General features: G+C 45.7%; 1 protein-coding gene across 1 annotated transcript in view; it reads left to right on the top strand.

Annotated features, from left to right (window-relative positions):
* The window catches only part of TRPM3 (transient receptor potential cation channel subfamily M member 3), a 1,363,437-nt gene that overhangs the window by 1,188,631 nt on the left and 153,678 nt on the right, over positions 1-21,128 (top strand). The window contains exon 16 of the mRNA XM_085633017.1: positions 12,238-12,466. Coding sequence (XP_085489143.1) covers positions 12,238-12,466 — 229 coding nt within the window. The remainder of the gene's footprint in view (positions 1-12,237; positions 12,467-21,128) is intronic.

The raw sequence follows: 21,128 nt of genomic DNA, 5'->3' as shown, positions 1-21,128 counted from the left end.
GAAGGCAGGAGGAATTGGGGTAGGGACATGGACTCGGATAACAGAGGACAGGAGGGACATGGAGAGGTGCACCAAACTGACCCTACAGGGCAGGCATCAGGGTTTGCAGCAGCACAATACACCACACAGGGCATGTGGGACGGGAGTGCAGCACAACAATCCATAGAAAGCAATAGGGAAGGGACAGGACCATGCACATGGACAACAGAGAACAGAGGGGAAAGAGGCAATGGTAGCTAGCTGACCATAATGGACAGACAGAAGAGAAAACTGCAGCATACCAGACCATAAAGGCAGGAGGGACGAATCAGGGGCATTACAATGGAACAGACAAGCCAGGAGGGAGGGAATAGGGGTCTGCACATGGAAAGGGCTGGGGCAAGGGGGCAGGGCGGGAGCAGCAAGTTGACCATGGAGGTCAGGCAGGATGGGCACTAGAAACAAGACACACCATGGAGAGCAACAGTGAGACTATGATGGCAAACACACAGACCATGGAGGGAAGGTGGGAGGGGGTCAGGGGCAGCTAGCTGACCAAACAGGGAAGGTGGGAGGGGCCATGGCAGCACAGAAGACCATGCATGGCAAGTAGGAGGGTTAGTGAATGAATGAATGAATGAATTTGGGATTTATATAGCGCATGGCTGCCCGGAAGCGTCCCAGCGCTGTGATTGTAGACCAACAACTGAGGGTAGAGGCTAAGAGGGAAGAGAAAAGGTTATTGTGGGAAAAGGTGAGTTTTGAGAAGCTTTCGGAATTTCATATGATTAGGTTCAGACCGGAGTTGGATTGGGAGAGAGTTCCAGAGGGTTGCGGCGACCACCGAGAAACGGCGTCCACCAGTACGAGCTCTTTTAGTTCGGTGGACCTTGGCCAGGTTGCCTTGCGCTGACCGTAAGGGTCTGTTCGGGGTGTAGGGGTAGAGCATAGCTTTCAGCATTGGGGGTCCTTGATTTTGCATAGCTCTATGGGTGGTACAAAGGGATTTGAATTTGACCCTTTCGCGTATCGGCAACCAGTGCAGTGTCTTAAGGGCAGGTTTGGCTGAAGCTCTACGGGGGGTGCCAGTGAGTATCCTTGCAGCGGCATTTTGTGTTCGCTGCAGGACATTGAGCGTGGTTTCAGGGGCACCCAAAAAAAGGGCATTGCAATAGTCCAATCTTGATAAGATTAGACCTTGCATAAGCATTTTCTGGGAGGTTGCGGGAAGTAGTGGAAGAATCTTCCTGGTGGATCGAAGTAGACCAACACAGGTGCCGGCTGTTTTTTTGGCTTGTGTTGTCATGGAAAGATTCTGTTCCAGCCAGAAGCCTAGACTTTTGATTTCAGTTTTAGGCTGGGGGATGGGTCCTAGGCATGAAGGCCACATAGTGGTGGGGAGGGATGGTGGTTGGTGTCCCAAGAGCATAAGCTCGGTTTTTGACCCATTGAGCTTGAGCCTTGAGTTAGACATCCAGGCATGTATACCTTCTAGGCAGTCATGAAGGTTTTTGATTTTTTTCTTCCTCGAGTGAAAATGATACGATCATTTGGGTGTCATCAGCGTAGGTGACGGCTTTTATCCCAAATGGGGAGACCACATCCTCCAGGGGGGCCATGTATGTATTAAACAGTGTAGGGCTCAGTGAAGAGCCCTGGGGGACCCCACACTGGAGGGAAAGGATATCTGATCGGACGTTCCCTTCACAAACCTGGAAGGTACGGTTTTCTAAGAAGGAGGAGAGCCAACATAGTGCCGTGCTTCTCACTCCTAGTTCAGATAGTCGTTGTATTAGGATCTTGTGGTCCACCGTATCAAATGCAGCGCTTAGATCCAGGAGGATCAGTAAGACCGATCCCCCTGAATCCAAGATGCATCTAGCCTCCTCTACCACTTTCAGGAGGGCTGTTTCGGTCCCTTGGCCTGGTCGGAAGCCTGTTTGTGAGGGTCGAAGAAGATTATTGGATTCGAGGAAGGCTGACAATTGCTGGTTAACTGCCTTCTCTGCGATTTTACTCAGGCCAGGCAGGAGAGAGATCGGTCGAAGGTTGGATAGGTCTGATGGGTCAAGTCCTGGTTTTTTCTGTAATGCCTTGACTATAGCATGCTTCCAGCTGGGGGGAACCACTCCTTGACCCAGCGAGGTATTAATAAGGTTAGTGGCCAGGTGGGCTATGGTAGGTCCGACTTGTTTTAAGATTCGAATAGGAGCAGGGTCATTGGGGGAACCGCTTTTCAGGTCTGATAGGGCTTTCAGAAAGTCATCGTTAGAAAGTTGGTTAAAGCTGTCGAGGGTGGGTCTTGGGGAAGAGGGGAAGGGGGCAGCAGGGGGATTGCTGTCTGATTTGGGCGGGAGTGACTGCAGAATGTTAGTAATCTTGCTTTGGAAGAAGCCCGCTATTTGGTTGCATCTGGCAACTGAGGGTTGTTGAAAGGAGGGGGGGTGGGTATTTTGCGCAGTTCTTTGAATATTTTGTAAGTATCTCGGGATGAGCTAGATGCAGCTTTGATTTTTTTGTCAAAGAATGTGGCTTGGGCTGCTTTCCGTGCTGCTTTATAAATCCTCATTGCAGTTCTGTACTCTTCCTTGATAAGGGGGTCCCAGTTTTTTCTCCACTTTCTCTCGTGGATTTTACAAATTTTTCGTAGGTTCCTGAGTTCTTGTGAGAACCAAGGCGACTTAAAGGAGTTATTTTTCTTTTTTAGATCTTGTTTCGGGGCGATAATGTCCAGAGTGGACGTGAGCCAGCTAGTAAGGTTTTTATCTGCATTAACCGGGTCAGGAAGTGGCAGGGGAGCGGAGCGAATTAGCTCCCGAGACCAGTGCTCAGATGATATTTTAGACCATATTCTGTCGTATTCTCTGGGAATTCGTGTGTGGGCCTTTCTTACTTGGGTTTGCCAGATAAATGGGAGGAGAAAATGGTCAGTCCAGGGGAGAGGGATCGCAGGTCGAACCTCGGTTTTGGGGAGATTGGTGAAGAGAGGGTCCAAAAGATGACATTTGATGTGCGTAGCCTCTGAGTTGATTAAATGAATATCGAGTGCTTTTAATTGTGAGGTGAGGTCCACAGCCGTTTTGTCTGTGTTGTCCTCGAAATGTAAATTTAAATCACCTAGCACAATGAAGTTAGGGAACGAGATGCAGGAGGAAGTAATGGACTCAAGCAGTGAATTAGCAAAATTTCCTGGGCTGCCGGGTGGGCGATATATCAGAGTGCCCGTAAGTGATTTGTTAGGGGTTATCTGAAGAGAGAAATGGGTGCTTTCGCAATCCTCTATTTCTCCTTCTTGTAACCTACATACAAAGGAGTTTTTGTGGACAATTGCTAGTCCTCCTCCTATTCCCTTCTTTCTATTTTGATATTGTATAAGGTAGTCCTGGGGGAGCATGTTACCAATGTCCGCTTCGGAGTGAGATGTTAACCAGGTTTCCGTGAGGAATAGAATATCTAGTTTTGAGTCTTCGATCAGCATTTTGATCTCTATGGCGTGTTTAGGGGCTGATCTGCAATTCAGCAGAGCTAGGCTGATACCATTGGAGGGCTGGTGGGTGGGTATCTCTGCAGACTCCTCATGGGGCTTAGGAGATGGTAAGGCTCCAGGAGAAGGAGTTGCCGTGCTGAATTGAAGGAGGTAGTCACGTGAGTGTGTGATCCGGGGGCTGTGAAAAACGGGCATAGTGGATGGCCCTGTGCCCGGCCTGGCCCGGACGGGCACAGACGGGCTTGCCTTAGGCGCGCCTTCGGCGTGCCAACGGCGCGCCCGCTGCGCTCGTCCGCTGCGCTTGCGTGGAAAGCCCATTTGGGGAGAGAAAAAGTGGGCGTGGCCTGACGTGTGGGCGTGGCCTCGCGTTCGAAGCGATGGCGGCCCTGGGAACTTGCCCCCGGTGCAGCGCTCGATCCGCTGACAGTGGGAAGCCTGGGGAGGTACTCAGGACAGAGGAGAGCTCTGTATAGCTGAAAGTGCTTTTTAAAATTAGCTAACACAATTATTACAATTTTAAAAAGACGAGTGAACAAGCCTCCGGCTTCCGCCTCAGAGGTAAACAATCCTAATGAAGGCGCTCTCAATCAGAACTTCTTATAGGTCCAGAAGTGGGCGTGGCCTGACGTGTGGGCGTGGCCTCGCGTTCGAAGCGATGGCGGCCCTGGGAACTTGCCCCCGGTGCAGCGCTCGATCCGCTGACAGTGGGAAGCCTGGGGAGGTACTCAGGACAGAGGAGAGCTCTGTATAGCTGAAAGTGCTTTTTAAAATTAGCTAACACAATTATTACAATTTTAAAAAGACGAGTGAACAAGCCTCCGGCTTCCGCCTCAGAGGTAAACAATCCTAATGAAGGCGCTCTCAATCAGCGCTTCTTATAGGTCCAGAAGTGGGCGTGGCCTGACGTGTGGGCGTGGCCTCGCGTTCGAAGCGATGGCGGCCCTGGGAACTTGCCCCCGGTGCAGCGCTCGATCCGCTGACAGTGGGAAGCCTGGGGAGGTACTCAGGACAGAGGAGAGCTCTGTATAGCTGAAAGTGCTTTTTAAAATTAGCTAACACAATTATTACAATTTTAAAAAGACGAGTGAACAAGCCTCCGGCTTCCGCCTCAGAGGTAAACAATCCTAATGAAGGCGCTCTCAATCAGCGCTTCTTATAGGTCCAGAAGTGGGCGTGGCCTGACGTGTGGGCGTGGCCTCGCGTTCGAAGCGATGGCGGCCCTGGGAACTTGCCCCCGGTGCAGCGCTCGATCCGCTGACAGTGGGAAGCCTGGGGAGGTACTCAGGACAGAGGAGAGCTCTGTATAGCTGAAAGTGCTTTTTAAAATTAGCTAACACAATTATTACAATTTTAAAAAGACGAGTGAACAAGCCTCCGGCTTCCGCCTCAGAGGTAAACAATCCTAATGAAGGCGCTCTCAATCAGAACTTCTTATAGGTCCAGAAGTGGGCGTGGCCTGACGTGTGGGCGTGGCCTCGCGTTCGAAGCGATGGCGGCCCTGGGAACTTGCCCCCGGTGCAGCGCTCGATCCGCTGACAGTGGGAAGCCTGGGGAGGTACTCAGGACAGAGGAGAGCTCTGTATAGCTGAAAGTGCTTTTTAAAATTAGCTAACACAATTATTACAATTTTAAAAAGACGAGTGAACAAGCCTCCGGCTTCCGCCTCAGAGGTGGCAGCACAATGGCTATGAGGGGCAAGAAGGAGGGTGCAGGGGCATGCACAAAGGACCATGGAGGATAGAAGGGAGGGTCAGGACCTGGGCACAGACAAGAGAGTTCAGGGGAAGGGGCCTCACAATAGACCGCGCGGGGCAGGCAGGAGGAGCAGTTGCAGCACAACAGACCAGGGAGGGCAGAAGGGTGTGGCAGTAAAATTGACCATGGAGGACAGGAGGAAGGAAATAGGGGCATGGCATGTGGACAGGCAGGGTGGAGGTGGCAGGGGCAGGTTACAGTCATCTGACAATGCTAGGCAGGTGGGAGGGGAGTTGCAGCTCAACAGAACACTCAGAGTAGATAGGAGTGGCAGGACCATGGAACATGGTGGGCAAAAAGGATGGAGCAGGGGCATGCACAAAGACATCGGAGAGCAGGGGGAAGGAGAATAGGTGCAGCAAGCTAAGCACAGAGGCTAAGCAGGAGGTCAATGATGGGCCATAGAATTGGGCAATGGAGGGCAGGAGGAGTGGACTGGTACATCATGCTAAATGGAGGGCAGTGGCAGCACATCAGACCATGCATGACAGGAGGGAGGAGGCTAGTCCATGGATTCAGACAACAGAGGATAGGGGGGAGGTGGATGGGGCAGCAAGCTAACTGTTCAGAGAAGGTGGGTATTAGGAACGTTATTATTTTTAAAATGTGTGTCTGTGCGAACTACTTAAAATATGAACAAGTATGCAGCATCATCTCACTTTTATTCAGGAAGAAGAGGACGTTTGAGACTGTGACTCCGGGCTCACTTGGCAGAAACACCCCCTGACCCTCCACCCCCATCGCAAAATGTAATGCCCGTGAAAAGTGTAGGTGGATGCAGTGTTATATAGAACATAGTCCTGAGAGCACGATTGAAAATGAAAACTAGATATAGTATATGGTATAAACTATGCACCAAAAAGTGTGATATAAGATGAACCAGGGCGTGAAATATAATATGCAATACATTGTGCGCAATGACAGATTCATTGGAGAGCGCGAGATAGCACAGGCACTAGCGCGTGCTGTGCGATATGCGCCTTGGAGTGTAATATGCACAGGGCAGTGTTGTGTAACCTAACAAGTCTCTAAATTTGCAATATAAAATATGTGCTGGGGAGTGTAACGTTGCATATGCACTGTGACAAAGATATGGATCCCAGATTGTAATATGTATGGCATAGCGCTGTGCGTTATAACATAGGCGTCGAGGAAGGCACGTTAGATGGGGCAATATAACCCGTGCGAAGGCAAGTGTGGCATGACATATTCACGGGGTAGTGTTACAGTGCACATGGGCTAGAGAGTGTCATAGCATAAGCACTAGCTAGTGGAATACAACACAGAGGTGTGTGGCACTCGGCGGGCACTGGTGGGTGTAACACAGCATTGGGCTCAGCCAGGAGCACGCTGTGACTCTCAAGTGAGGTTTGTCTCCTTTCCAGAGAGTAAAATAAAAAGTATTACACATCCGGCGGTGGATGTGTGTTTTATTAACCGTGAGGGGTTTTTTTGCATAGTTTGGTCGAATTTTTGTCAAATCCCCTTTGAATGGCTTGGTGTGCGTGTGTATTAAATGTGCCCGTCAATAGCTACACATGTTTGTATAAATAATTGACAAGGGTATCTACTTGGAGAGTACCCACCGGCGGGGGCGCCGGGATTAGGCACGGTAGGGCGTCAGACACGTCAGAGCTTCACTAGCGGTGTAAATACATTCCACGTGGATTCATTGTATGCATAGTCGCCTTTTAATTAATATCACGCAAATCGTCATGGTGATAGGTACATACGGTTTGTCCAGCATGTCCTAGGTGTTTCTATAAATATATTTAAAAACATAATAATAAAAAACAAAGGCCGGCCCCGGGGGATGGGGTCCCTGGGGCCATAAGTGGCCTGAGGAGGGGGGCAACGCAGCCCCCCTCCTAAAGAATTTTTTTTTTTAAAAAGGCCATGAGCCGGGGGTTGGGGTCCCCGGGGCCGATTAAGGCCTTGGGAGGGCCAAATGTATTTTTTTCAACAAAAAAAATTAGGGTGCAGGCCCTGGGGAATGGGGTCCCCAGGGCCAATAAATTAGAAAAAGAAGGGGGGCCACATAGCCCCCCTTCTTAAAAAAATAAAATAAATAAAAGACTGGCATCGCGCCGGAGGCCACGCCTCCTCCTTGCAGCATTCTGCAAACGTGCCCCCTGGCCAGTTGTAAGTTGGGCAATTAATTCCCCTTCAATACTGAGGGTCCCTGAGGGCCAACTAGCCCAACAGATATCTCCAGTATGCGCCAGGGAGCTGCGTTGCAGACACGTGTTCTGAGGCCACGCCCCTTTTTACACCTCTATGCAACGCAGCTCTGTGGTGCTTACTGGAGGTACTTAGTGGGCTAGTTTGACCCTAGGGACCCTTAGGATTCAAGGGGACTTAATCTCTCAACTTAGAACGTCCGCAGGGCGCGTTTACACAGTGGTGAAGGGAGGGGACGGGGCCTGAGGTGACGTGTGCAAACACGCCCTGTGGCACGTTTTAAGTTGGGGAAATAATTCCCTTTCAGTCCTGAGGGACCCTGGGGGCAAACTAGCCCACCAGGTGCTTTCAGTAAGCGCCACTGCTCTGCGTTGTAGAGAGGTGGTGCAGGCTGTGCCCCTTTTTACCCCTCTCTGCAATGGCGCTTACTGGACGTACCTAGTGGGCTATTTTGCCCAAAGGGACCCTCAGAATTCAAGGGGACTTAATCTCCCAACTTAAAAAACGTCCACAGGGCGTGTTTACACAGTGGGGAAGGGAGGGGACGGGGCCTGAGGTGACGTGTGCAAACACGCACTATGGCGTGTTTTAAGTTGGGGAAATAATTCCCCTTCAATCCTGAGGGCCCCTGGGGGCTAACTAGCCCACCAGGTGCTTCCAGTAAGCGCCACTGAGCTGTGTTGCAGAGAGGTGGTCCAGGCCGTGCCACTTTTTACACCTCTCTGCAACGCAGCTCTGTGGTGCTTACTGGAGGTACCTAGTGAGCTAGTTGGACCCTAGGGACCCTCAGGATTCAAATGAACTTAATCTCCCAACTAAAAACGGCCACAGGGCGTGTTTACACAGTGGTGAAGGGAGGGGACGGGGCCTGAGGTGACGTGTGCAAACACGCCCTGTGGCGCATTTTAAGAGGTAGTTTTAATCCCCTGCCCATTTATATACTAGGGGCTTACAGAGGAGGTCATGCTAATCACAGGGGGACCCCAACGCATAGTGTTCCCTAGTGTATGTAGTTGTTTTCACTGTATTCTGAGTGTCTTTTAACATAGCACTGGCTCTAGGACTGGTTAGTCAGACTCATTTACCACCAGTATCCGCCTGAAAAAGTTGAGGGTACAGAATGATTTTGCAACAAGGCTTCTTTCTGCTCTTCTGTTTGTTCTTTCTGCACGTTATCCTTCTTCCTGCACTTTTCTCCGTCTTTGAGGACTTCTGTTGCTTCTTTCTGCATTTCTTTTTTTTCTTACTGTGCGTTTTTTCTTCTTTCTTCACATGTCCTATCTCTGTAGGCATAGTTAGAAATTAGCATTTAAAAAACCTTTGAAATTCACTGAAAAAAACCATAGGTTTAAGGCACGTTATAGTTAGGAATTAGCATTTAAAAAACCTTAGAAATTCACTGAATAAACCATAGGTTTCAGTGGCTTATAGTTAGCTGGACTTTTCACTCGTACAAAACCATTGAAATTCCCCTGTTATAGTTAGTTCAGCTAACTATAACTCGCACGCCCGCAAAGCACTGCTGATGACGTCACATATTACATCACTCATGACATCACTGATGACATCTCAAATGACATCACTGATGACATCATCCTTGTGATAGAGTGGCAGACCTCCTCTCCCCCTAATATAACCTTTGATACACACATTCAAAAATAGAAACTAAAATGTTCAAAACAATGGACATACCAATACCAGTTACAACAACCTATTCAGTAATTCTAAGATCCACATACACATCCACTCATTCACCAACAGTCCTATACAGTCACTCATACATGTACTCACTCATCATATGTACTCATACACCTATACATCCTGTTACACAATGCCACTCATCCATAGAGTTACTCACACACATAGTCACTCATGCTAATAAAGAATCAAACATCCATTTACTTGCATATACAGTTATACACACACCACCACACTTACTTCTACAGAAACTTACACATACTTAGTCTTTTAAACAATCATTTATAGAAACACATACTTATTCATACAGGAACTCTTTCAATCTCTCACTCATATACTCACTTATATACACCAATAGTAACATATACTAGTTTAAAACATATGTAGTTACTCATAAAGACACTATTGAGACAGTCATTCACTCACTAACACACCCATGCACACACTCATCCACCCATACAGTCCTGCACACATGCTGTCTTCAACACATACAAACAGTGAGTCACTCATTCATGCACCTATGCACTACATAATACCCCCCACCGAACCATACAGACACTCAGACACTCATACTGATACTCAAAAAAACAAATAATAACCTATATAGACACTCATGTAGCTACTCACCAACCCATGCAGCCACTTATACACAAAGTGAGAGACTGATACAGATATTTACATATTTAAACATTACTCACTAAGCCATGTATTCACTAAGATACACTTAATCAGTCAGTTATACAATCAATTTTTCAAAAACAAATCATCCATTTAGACACTTATATACCCATTTATTCTTCCATCGACCTTGAGATATACATATATAAAACATATGTAATTTTCAGAAAAACACACATTCACTGGATGATGTCATCAGTGATGTCATTTGAGATGTCATCAGTGATGTCATGAGTGATGTCACTGACCATGTCATGAGTGATGTAATATGTGATGTCATCAACAGTGCATTGTGGGCGCGCGAGTTATAGTTAGCTGAACTAACTATTATGGGGGAATTTCAATGGTTTTGTACGAGTGAAAAGTCCAGCTAACTATAACGCCCCTGAAACCTATGGTTTTTTCAGTGAATATATATAACTATATATATATACCTATAGGTGAGGGTGTTTTCACGGTTTAGGAGTGGGTGAGAGTATTTGGAGGCTAGGGTATTTTTAGGGTTTAGGGTGGGTGGGTGTATTTGGATTGCAAGGGCATTTCTAGGGTTTAGAGCTGGTAAAGGTAATTGCGTGTCAAGAGTATTTTTAGGGTTTAGGGTGGGTAAACGAATTTGTGTGGAAAGGGTATTTTTAGGGTTTTGGTGGGTAAAGGCATTTGGTTGGCAAGGGCATTTTTATGGTTTAAAGTTGGTAAGGGTATTTAGATAGCAACAGTGCTTTTCAGGTTTAGGGTGGGTGAGGGTATTTGGGTGGCATGTTTTTTTAGGGGTTTAGGGTTGGTAAGGGCATTTGGGTGGCAACTGTATTTTTATTGTTTAGGGTGGGTGAGTTTAAGGGTTGGGGGTTGATAAGTTAATATATATATGTATGTTTATATATATATGTATATATAGATAGATATATACATACAGGTGCATATGTGTGTGTGTAATTACCTGCAGAATACATACATTTTCTTTGTAAAGGCATGTGTGGTAAAGGCATACGCGTAGTAATTGGAGCGTTGTAAAGGCATGCGTGGTAATGGCAGGTGTGGTTCTGTCATACATCCTGTACTTGCTTGTGAGGAATATGCAACTATGACAGCAGACAAGTTACTTCAGTGGGCTAAGGTGGAAGATGGTTAAACATGGTAGCCCTCTTTGCAAGAGTAGCAAAATACCTATATAATTTTCACGGTACAAAAATTTACTATTTATGTGTAATTTTCTATTGGTAGATGATTCTCATGTTCTGAATGACTTCATTTAATATTCATGACTATTAAGAGAGTAAAAACCAGGATCTAAACTGCCTTTAAGATGCTTGTAAATTAGGTGCTAGTTATTGATATGAAATTATCATCAGCACCACCACTATTACCACTATGACCTTTATCCTCACTACTGCAACTGCTGCTACTACCCTCTCCACCATCATTGTCAACACCATCACTACTACTATACCACCACTCTCTATACTGCAGTCCTCATCACAATAACAATCATCTTCATACATCACCAGCACAGCCACTAAAACCAGCACTATGCCCACCGCTCGCCAGCAGCACTAACCAACATGATGACAACAATCACCAGCAAAACTACCACCATCACCACCACTACTAGCACCATAAAGACTGCTACCAAAACTATCACTACCATGATGTTCTTGTGTGACTGGGTATTTGACAATGTTGTGTGGGTGCCTGTAAGAGAAAGGGTGATGTGGGCATGTATGAGAGACATTATGTGTATGTTGTAAAAAATGGAAAAAGGCGCCAGACCTATTGGCTTTGCCAATGCATATTTCTATCTGCAGTTAGCTCGTGCATTATGTTCTGTTGCTTTAGCTCTGTTGATGCCATTGCTTTTGACAAATGGGATAAACTCTTCCATATCTTCCTTGCAGAACACTGGTGCTTTGAGGGCTGCCTTGTCCAAAGCAGCATCCTCTGAATCTAGTTAGTGATTGGTTACACATTTACATTTTTGACGTTTATGGCACAAAACATCCTTTCTCGTGAAGAGTGTCACGTGACCTACTTTTTCTTTAATGCAGTCATGAGTAATTGATGTGCAGAGTAAGTGGCTAGCCTAGGAGTCGTGCTTTTCACCAGAGGTACATTCATCTTGTACAAATAAGCTAATTGACCCCAATATTATGGATTAATTCAGATACATACAATTGTAATCAATGCAGTTTATAGTGTGCTGATACTTTCTCAAAAGTTTGAAAGAAAGTCAGTGAAATATATGTGTTTAACCAAGAATGCCCTAGAACTACTTTGAAAGTTTGGGAATTCTCTGGTGCCAGGCCTTTCCTTGGAATCTTAGTAACATGAGTTTCTGGCACAGGGTGTTTCTTTTAATTAATAAATGGCTGAGCATAAAACGAAATTATAAAAATGTCATTAATATGCATTTCGTGCAGCAGTGCACTGAGACTAATGAGACCCCCATTGGCCCTCTGCTGCAGGGAATTCGGCCAATTGGCGGTGGAGTTGCTGGACCAATCCTACAAACAGGATGAGCAGCTGGCCATGAAACTCCTGACCTACGAGCTGAAGAACTGGAGTAACGCCACGTGCCTACAGCTGGCTGTCGCAGCCAAGCACCGGGACTTCATCGCACACACGTGCAGCCAGATGCTTCTCACCGACATGTGGATGGGTCGGCTAAGGATGCGCAAAAATTCTGGGCTTAAGGTTAGTAAATGCTTATACATTGCAGAATATTCAAATGTGGTGTTTAGCTTTATTTACCTCAATAATAAGTCTTTTCATATTTTTCTTCACTGCAATCAGTTTAGTACTCACTGTCACCTGCACTGTCTTCCTGCTCTTTCCTACTTTACTAATGGCTGCCTGCAATTTTTCTATCAATCTGACTTCACTAATCGCACTTTGTCCTTTTCTACCTATGCTATAGATGTAGCAGGTCTATCAACCATCTATTTCAAAGGGGAAGGGGGATCCTGATCTTACTCTCATTTGGATATCCGGGATTATTTATGATAACCTGAGTTCTATAGCAGTAATCATGGAAATCACATATACATAGGGGCAAACTTACAAGGAAGTGGCGGAGCGCGGTGTTAGTCTCCTTGGCTTAACACCACGCTCCACCACTTCTGAAACGCAGGGCTGCACCGTATTTACAAGAATACGGTGCAGCCTTGCGTTTCCCCCTGCACTGGTGCCAATTTAGCTGCCTAGTGCCAACGCAGGCACTCTCGCGCCATAGTGCAATGGTGCCTGCGTTGAGGGGAATGATTGTTTATATGCAGGAAGGTGTCCATTCCGTACATAAACAATCTGAAATGGCGGTTTGAAACTTCTATGTGTGCTGCTTAATTCAGCACACATAGAATTTGCAAAACGTATTTTTTTTTAATGATTGTTTATGTGCAGGAAGAGACACTTTACTGCATATAAACAATCAATTGTGTTTTGCACAATGCAGCACACATGGAAACTGAAAAAACGAGGAGAAATTATACATTTCTCCCTGCTGTGCCAGTATAAGACCAGGTTTTCCCTGGTCTTAATTTTGGCACTGCCCCATATTTATGCCACCCTTGTAAATATGGGGCAGCATCAAAATCAATGAGTGTTGCAGTGGAACGCCCACCACAACACCCATTGCCCACCCCGTTCATGCTAAGTATAGCGTGAAAGGGCGCCTTATTTACAAGGCGGCGTTAAGCCATGTAAGTGGCTTAACGCCGCCTTGTGAATAAGGCGAAGCCTCTATCGCCTCCACAACGTTGAGAAGAGTGATGTTGTGGTGGCGATAGTGGCTTGTAAATATGCCCCATAGTGCCTACACTCTGCTTCTTTAGTGCGGAAAGTTGGTCACCACCTCCAAATTTAGCAATATCTCCTGCATGAGATCCAGCAACGTTCCATGATATTTTCTGGTACCTGTACCTTTCATTTTAAACACCGTAGTCAAGCTGTCTTCAAAGCAAACACAAACCCTACAATCCGCCCCAGACTTAATACTTTCGCCTACTGACATTGGTGCCTTATATTGCATTTTCCCTGAGAGAAATCACTTGAGGTACAATATGTGGGACGTGATCAATTCTACCTTCTAATGGCTGCCACTGTGAGCTGCCGACGCCTGTTAAATGGAAAATAACCATGTTTGATTGTCCCCTATTTTTTAACTCGACCTGAGTTGTTTGTGACCCTGCTTCATGGTCTTTCAGTGGAGCAACTCCAAACTGTTGTATGCACTGGATTGGTACCACCAATAGGAGGAAGCATTAGTATTACTGATAAAAGTGAAGCACCGCATGAGCAAATCTTCTGCAAGATTAGGCATTCTACCTTCCACAAGCAACATTCCTGAAACCTCCTATTGGCAGGGTCAGCTCTAACATCCTGAGTTCAACCTTGGAAGAGGGGCTAAGGAAAATGATTAGTAGAACACATAGAGATATACCGGACAACTGTACTAATGCAGTCCTTGCCCAGTATAATCAAATATATTTTTTGCAAATATTCCTGGCGGGGGGAGTGTAGAGGGCATGGTACTTCCTATGCGAATCGATCTGTGATCAGATCTAGCAAAGATGACAAGTGTCATATTCATCTCCGCCATGGAATCTTTCTTAATATTGTCAAGGATAAACAATTTGTGATCCTTACTTACTGGATTTATTAGATGTTTCTACTTCTAGGTTCACAGCTATGAATGCCTTAGAAGAGAATGCAAGAACATACTGTAAGAAGAGATGGGGTAGATTTTAAATGCTGTTGGATACATGCAAACATACCTTAAAACCCCCATCCCTCAAGTTGTGAGATGACTCTCCTCGACAGAGTTACGGTCATCACAAGGAGAGTGCAGCTCAGGCACACAAGTATCCCCCTGTGAATTATCATCAACCATAGACACTATAGTGGAGCCCCTCTCACCTGTGCATTCTCCTATGAACTTAGCACTTCCTCCACAAATTCTTTTTTAATTACGACCCAACTCTAAACCAGGCACTTACTCTGCGTGACAATTGAGTGAATCGCTGGGGGTCAATGGAAGACTCATTCACTCCCTTCTGGACCTGCATGCTTCGACTGAACACTCTCATTCACACATTCAGTCTTTCAGCATTATATTTGCCACCAACAACACCCCATATTTGGTGGACTCCAGTCCAGGCAGTCCAGACTCCTCCTCAAGCCTTGCAAATTGCCTATTGCAGATACACAGCTGCTTGACCAAAAATAGTCTGAAAACGAATGCAAGTATGACTGATGACAGCCGGACACACATGTTTGACATCTGGTGTAAGAAATTGGGTTATTGGTTGAGAAGTGTGGAAGCCCCTCTCAGGCAACAACCACAATCCTTGTCAGGGTGAGCCAAAAATATCACTAAATTAAACTGAGCTTAACTCTCTGGTACCTGGGCACAATGCAGTCAAGCTTAACTTAGAAGCAATATGTAAAGCTTTAGTGCAGCACACAAACAGGTGAAAAGTAAAAAACACAATGCACAAACATTCCTAATCTATTTATAAAAATAAATAAAGCACATTTTCATAAATAAAATGATTCCAGAACAACAAAACTTCAATCGGTAGTAGCGGAGATATGCAATTTCAAAGCTTTAGGTAAAAATAGCACCTAGAAGCAAAAAGTCCCATTTCTAGTCTTCAGGTCATGCTAGACCAAGGGGAATTTACAAGTTCAGGCCAACCACGATGAAGCATGAGTCAGATATAGGGACCAGCTGAAAAAGTTACCTTCTCAAAGTCCAGTGCAAAGATTCCGTTAACAGGGGAGGCGGCCGTGAAGAGAGGGTGAGTGTCCCAGAGGATCGTCACTGTAGCGTGAAGAGCAGGCCGGGTGTCACCAGCTGTTGTCGCTGTAGCGCAAAGAGTTGGTCGGGCAGCGCAGACAATCAGTGCTATAGCTTCTCATTGAGGGTCACTGATGGCTGTCTTTTCTGTAGCTCGGAGTGATGGTCTTGTACTGCCAGTTGTCAGTGGTCGCTGTAGCATGAAGTACAGATCTCGCGATGCCAGTCGTTACTGGCGTTTGCTGTGGTGTGAAGTGTTAGGTTCACTCGAGGGTCGTGGTGGCAGTCATCATAGGTGGCAGAGTCTTGGCACAAATTAACCCATTTGGCATTCATGAGATAGGCAGGTCCAGTCTTCCTTTATAGACAGTAAGGCAGTATTTAATCAGCAGGGCTATCATTTTTCTGTAATGTCCACGGGTACAGGGGTGTTCTGATGAGTGGCTATGTAGGTCCAATGCCAGCCTTTGTGTGTGGTGGGGGGCACCCAGTCCTACCCCCACATCTGGTTCTGGAGAGTTCTTCTCTTCCTGTATTAGTGCTCCAAATTGTCTGGGTGACAATATGCTGCTGTCAGGGTCTTTTGTGTATGCAGGTGGCAAGTCCTTTGAAGTGTAAGTAGGGCAGGACACAGCTCCACCCTCAGCCATCCTGGTAGGATGGCCCATCAATCACAATCCTGTGTCACTGTCTGGGAGAAATACACAAAGCCCACCAGCAAAGTCATTCACAGCCATCTGACACAGGACACTGGTAGAAGGCACAGATGGTTTGAACAAGAAACTGCCAAGTTTCTAAAAGTGGCAGTTACAGAATGATAACTTAAAATTTGACTTTACCATTAAAGAGGATTTGAAATTACAGTTCATTTGAGTGTCAACAGTATATCTCTATCTGCTGCCGATTCAAAGTTAGCAAATATTAAATGTATTAAGGTAACCCAGTGTTACTCAATGGGAGAGATATGCCTTGCAACACTGAAAAATGACTTTAGAAGTTTTTCATTGTTAGGACATTTGAAACTTAACTCCACATGTCTTACTTTTTAAATGCCATGCAGCCTGCCCTTTGAGCCTTTAGGTCCTACCTTAGGGTCACTTATTAGTATTTAAAAGAAAGGTTTAAGCCTGATAAAATGTCAGATCGAAATAGCAGTTTAGAACTGCACTCCAGTTTGCAATAGCAGACCTGAGAAGTGTGTTAAAGTGCTATTTTAGTGTGTAGTAAAATGAATGCTGCAGGTCAACTAGTAGCATGTAATTTACAGTTCGTGGGTGGATGCAGTACCATATATACCAGGGTATACAAGTAAATTAAATGTGCCAATTAGGTGTAGGTCACTTTTACCATGCTTTACGGAAAGAGTACTAGCAGTATAGCACTGGTTAGCAGTCCTAGAAGCCAACAAAAACGTGTTCAACAGATGAAAGGAGTGAAGACAAAACATTTGGGATGACCCTGCAGAGAGGGCCAGGTCCATCATCTGGGTATGTGCCTCCATCAGGAAATCCACTCAAAAATGATGGCGAGTCTAAGAATACTACACTAACTATAAATCACAAGCGTCCTCTGTATCCAAGGTCAATATTTTCCATATGTACCTCTATAAATGGTCGTCTTTTTCACCCTCCTCATAAAAAGCGGTGATTACATTATTCATATCTCCAATTAGCTATTCAGTTAGTGTTTTCCAGGGACTTCCAAATTGATTATTCTAACAATTGTAGCCTATTAGATATACCATAGCTTGTATGGTATTGGGTGTTTAGCACACACAGCTTTTTACTTTTGCTGTAGCTATGCTATATTGACTACTAATAATATTTGTCTAGAATAACTGCATTTACCTCCCTGAGAGTATTATAACATCTTGCATCGTGCATTGCTTCCGATATAGCATTGATTTTTTTATTTTTTTTTTATTGTTTTTTTATAGTTTCATAAAACTTTGTTAAACAAAACAGTTTAGAACAGACCGTATACATAGTAGATATCGTCTGATACATGTGTCCATTACAGTTTACAGCATGGTTGTGAACAGTTTACAATTAGACGTTGGGTAAAAGGTTATAAATCCATTTTTAGTTGAGGTGTTGTGTAATTCAAAATATATAGAAAGCAAAAAAAAAGGGGAGGGGAAGCAGAAGGATAAGAAAGGTAAAGAGTCTCAACCGGTGCATACATATGCAATTATGTTGAATAGTAATACACTCCATTAGTCTGGATTACACAAGTGAAAAAGAAGGGGTATAGATTCAATCTATCAAAGAACTGCACGCCGTTGAACTCTGGGACCTGCTCGACTCCTCCGCCCCAGACGTCGCCTTCCTGACAGAGATCTGGATGAACACCTCCTCGGCGCCCGACATAGCCATAGCCATCCCGGACGGCTTCAAGATCACCCGCAGGGACCGAAACAACAACAAACCGGGAGGAGGAATAGCCATCGTCCACAGGAACACCATCAGGATCTCAACGAACACCAAAGACTCCCTCAGCATGGCCGAACACCTACACTTCCGATCATAACACCACCCTCAGAGGAACACTCGTCAAGAGACCCCCGGGACCCCGACCACACTTCAGTGAATCCATAGCCGACCTCATCAGCACACACGCCCTCGCTTCCACAGACTACATCCTCCTCGGAGACCTGAACTTCCACCTCGCGAACGCCAATGACAGCAACTCCACTACTTTGATCGACAACCTCGACAACCTCGGACTCAAACAACTCATCACGACACCAACCCACTCCGCCGGTCACTCGCTCGACCCCATCTTCTACGCTAGCGACCACGTCACCTTCAGCCACACCACCGAACTCCACTGGACCGACCACCACTGCATCCAATTCTCCTTCGAGGAACACACTGCACACAACCAACCGCAAAGTATCCCGCACCGCAGCTGGAAAAAAGTCACCAAAGACCAGCTCACCACCACACTCGCCCGAGACCCTCCACCCGAGCCCTCCGATACTGACGCAGCAGCCACCAACTTCAGACAATGGATTGACCACTGCACAAACACCCTCCCCCCGATCAGGAAACCCTCCAACAGGCGCACCGACATGAGAACCCGAACCGCCAGCTTCGCTCCGCCGACCTCGCACTTGCCACCGTCCCACGCATCCGCTGAACGACCACTGGCAGAAGATCATTCTCCCACCTCGCCGCCAAGACATGGAAAATCCTCCCCATCCACCTGCTGTGAAAATCTAACAATATTGTGTCTCATGCTGGTGCTAATGGTTGCTTGCGTATTCCTATCGCATTTCCGATATAGCATTAATAACAATGAAGCTACTTTAGAGGGAATTATACCTTTTCTGGCATACAGATGCTTACATTACAAAAGGTCATAAACTCATTAAGGTGATCCAGATGATAGACTGTCTGGGTGAGTGAAAGGGACTAAACATGCATCCCTTCATACTTCTACTTTCCGTGACAGAATGCCCAAAAAACTAGCATTTAAACAGAAAGGAACAGCGTAGAGCTTGTGTGTGTGCGCATGGATGAGGATGTGGTCCGTCGGTTTAAACTGCCGACTTTGGTACAGGAAACCAGGGTTCGAGCCTCGAGGTCGCGTCCACATCCTGTGATTCTGGGCAAATCACTTAGGGGCAGATTTACAAGCCCCTTGCGGCTCATTTACGCCGCTGTTGCGTCACTTTTGTGACGCAGCGGCGGCGAAATCCTGCACCATGGTGCGGGATACTTACAACGTGACGCATCTGGGAGATGCGTCACGTTGTAAAGCCCTGTGCCACATGTAGGCGTTCCTGCGCAGGGGAGGGTGTTCCGGCGCAGGAACGCCTCCTAAAAGTGAAATCTACAAGATTTCACTCAGTCACTTTTAGACCCATGCTGCGTCAAAACCCTGCGCCTGCCTGAAGCAGGCGTAGGGATTGACGCAGCATTAGCAGGACTTAGCTCCACTTTTACGGCACAGATGCGTCACGCATCTGTGCCGTTTTTGCCCCATGTTGCGCCGCATTGTAAATGCGGCGCATCCATGGTGGCGGAGCTGAGGCGCACAATAACCGGCACATCCCTGCTGATATGCAGGGATGCGCCAGTTATTGTAAATATGCCCCTTAATCTCCCCGTGCCTGAATATGTAATGTAAATACAGTGCTCATGTACAGCGCTCCAATACCTTCGGGTCGAGTTTGCGCTATATAAAAGATGCAAAAAAAAAAAATGTGTCTTTTTGTCAAGTGAAGTTAACCAGTGGCTTAAGCAGGCTGACACACTGCCCCACGCTATATGCTGTAGTGGGCGGAAACAAAATGTGAATAACACAACAAGGCCAATGGATGCAGAGAGGTGGTTTAAAGCTCCTCTATGTAAGTATATTATACATATTAGTGAAATCAAAAGACCTTGACTTGCTCCAGACCGAAAGAAAAACACTATAATTATTGCACACTAGATGGCAGAAGTGTTCCATAAGTAAGTCAAAGGAATTTTCCAAATAATAAAATGGTCTATCTGTAAAATCGGTTGCTTAAAGCACTTTATAGAAGGTTTCACAAATGATGTATGATTTCATGACTGAAGTAAAGTGGATTTTTAGCCAATTAACGCTGGTATATCAATAGTCTACATACCGATAAACACCGGTCAAAAGTGATAGTGTATCTTGCAATAGAAAAATCGAATTCTTTATTCAGCATAGAAAAAACAAACAACCTGCTTACAATGTTTGTTGTATTTTATTACGTTCGTTTTGTATCATATAATTTACACATTAATTTGAATAAACTGAAAATACCTGGAACAACGGTTGGTCTTAGGTTAAAATTCAAATCTAGAATTTACTCTAAATAAAGCATTATTTTTACCACTACTTTTGTACATCAGGCAGCTGTAGAGTTGAGTTATGGAACTGTGTAAATGAAAATAATATGTGTACAAAAACAAGAAAGGTGCTGATTTCCTCTCGCTTAGCTCACTCTCCCAAAATTGTTCTCTTGTCTCCTGTCAATCAAATCAATCTTGTGACGCTATTCCCACACTGTGGGGCGGAGAGGGGTGGGACATGAGCAGATGTCAGGATGTCAGGGGGCCTGGCCCAGGCTCTGTTTAAGAGGAACATTTAGTTTTTTCCTGGAGGACGACAGTCACTATCACGCTGACAGAACTGAAGTAATTATAGTGAAAGAAAAAAGGGCAACCAGTAAAATCGCGGCCTTACGATTTCAAATCCACCTACTGCAGAGTTCCTTGTGCGTCCAGCTTTCAGGCAGCAATAAAAATGTCGAGATAACTCTCCTGATTAATGTTCCTGCTTGAGAGAGATTGGAGTTTGTCTAGTGGCAGCTGCGGCTCCATTAAGTAGTGCAGAGGGTTCATATGCCTGCTGCAAAGAACAGATCTGTATTTTATGTGGCTAGCTGAGTGGATTAGTAAAGACAGCCTTCACCTGTCCTCTAAAACAAATTATATGTGAGTGAGTAGCTCTGGTGAGATGAGGGTAACTTTTTCTGGGTGGTAGTGAGGGAATATTAGGAGAAGGTCATGGAGGAGGGTGCCTGTTAGACCTGACAGC

Source organism: Triturus cristatus, chromosome 2_1 (genome assembly GCF_964204655.1).
Source record: "Triturus cristatus chromosome 2_1, aTriCri1.1, whole genome shotgun sequence".
NCBI classification, from domain to species: domain Eukaryota; kingdom Metazoa; phylum Chordata; class Amphibia; order Caudata; family Salamandridae; genus Triturus; species Triturus cristatus.
This window is presented reverse-complemented; position numbering and strand designations above follow the sequence as displayed.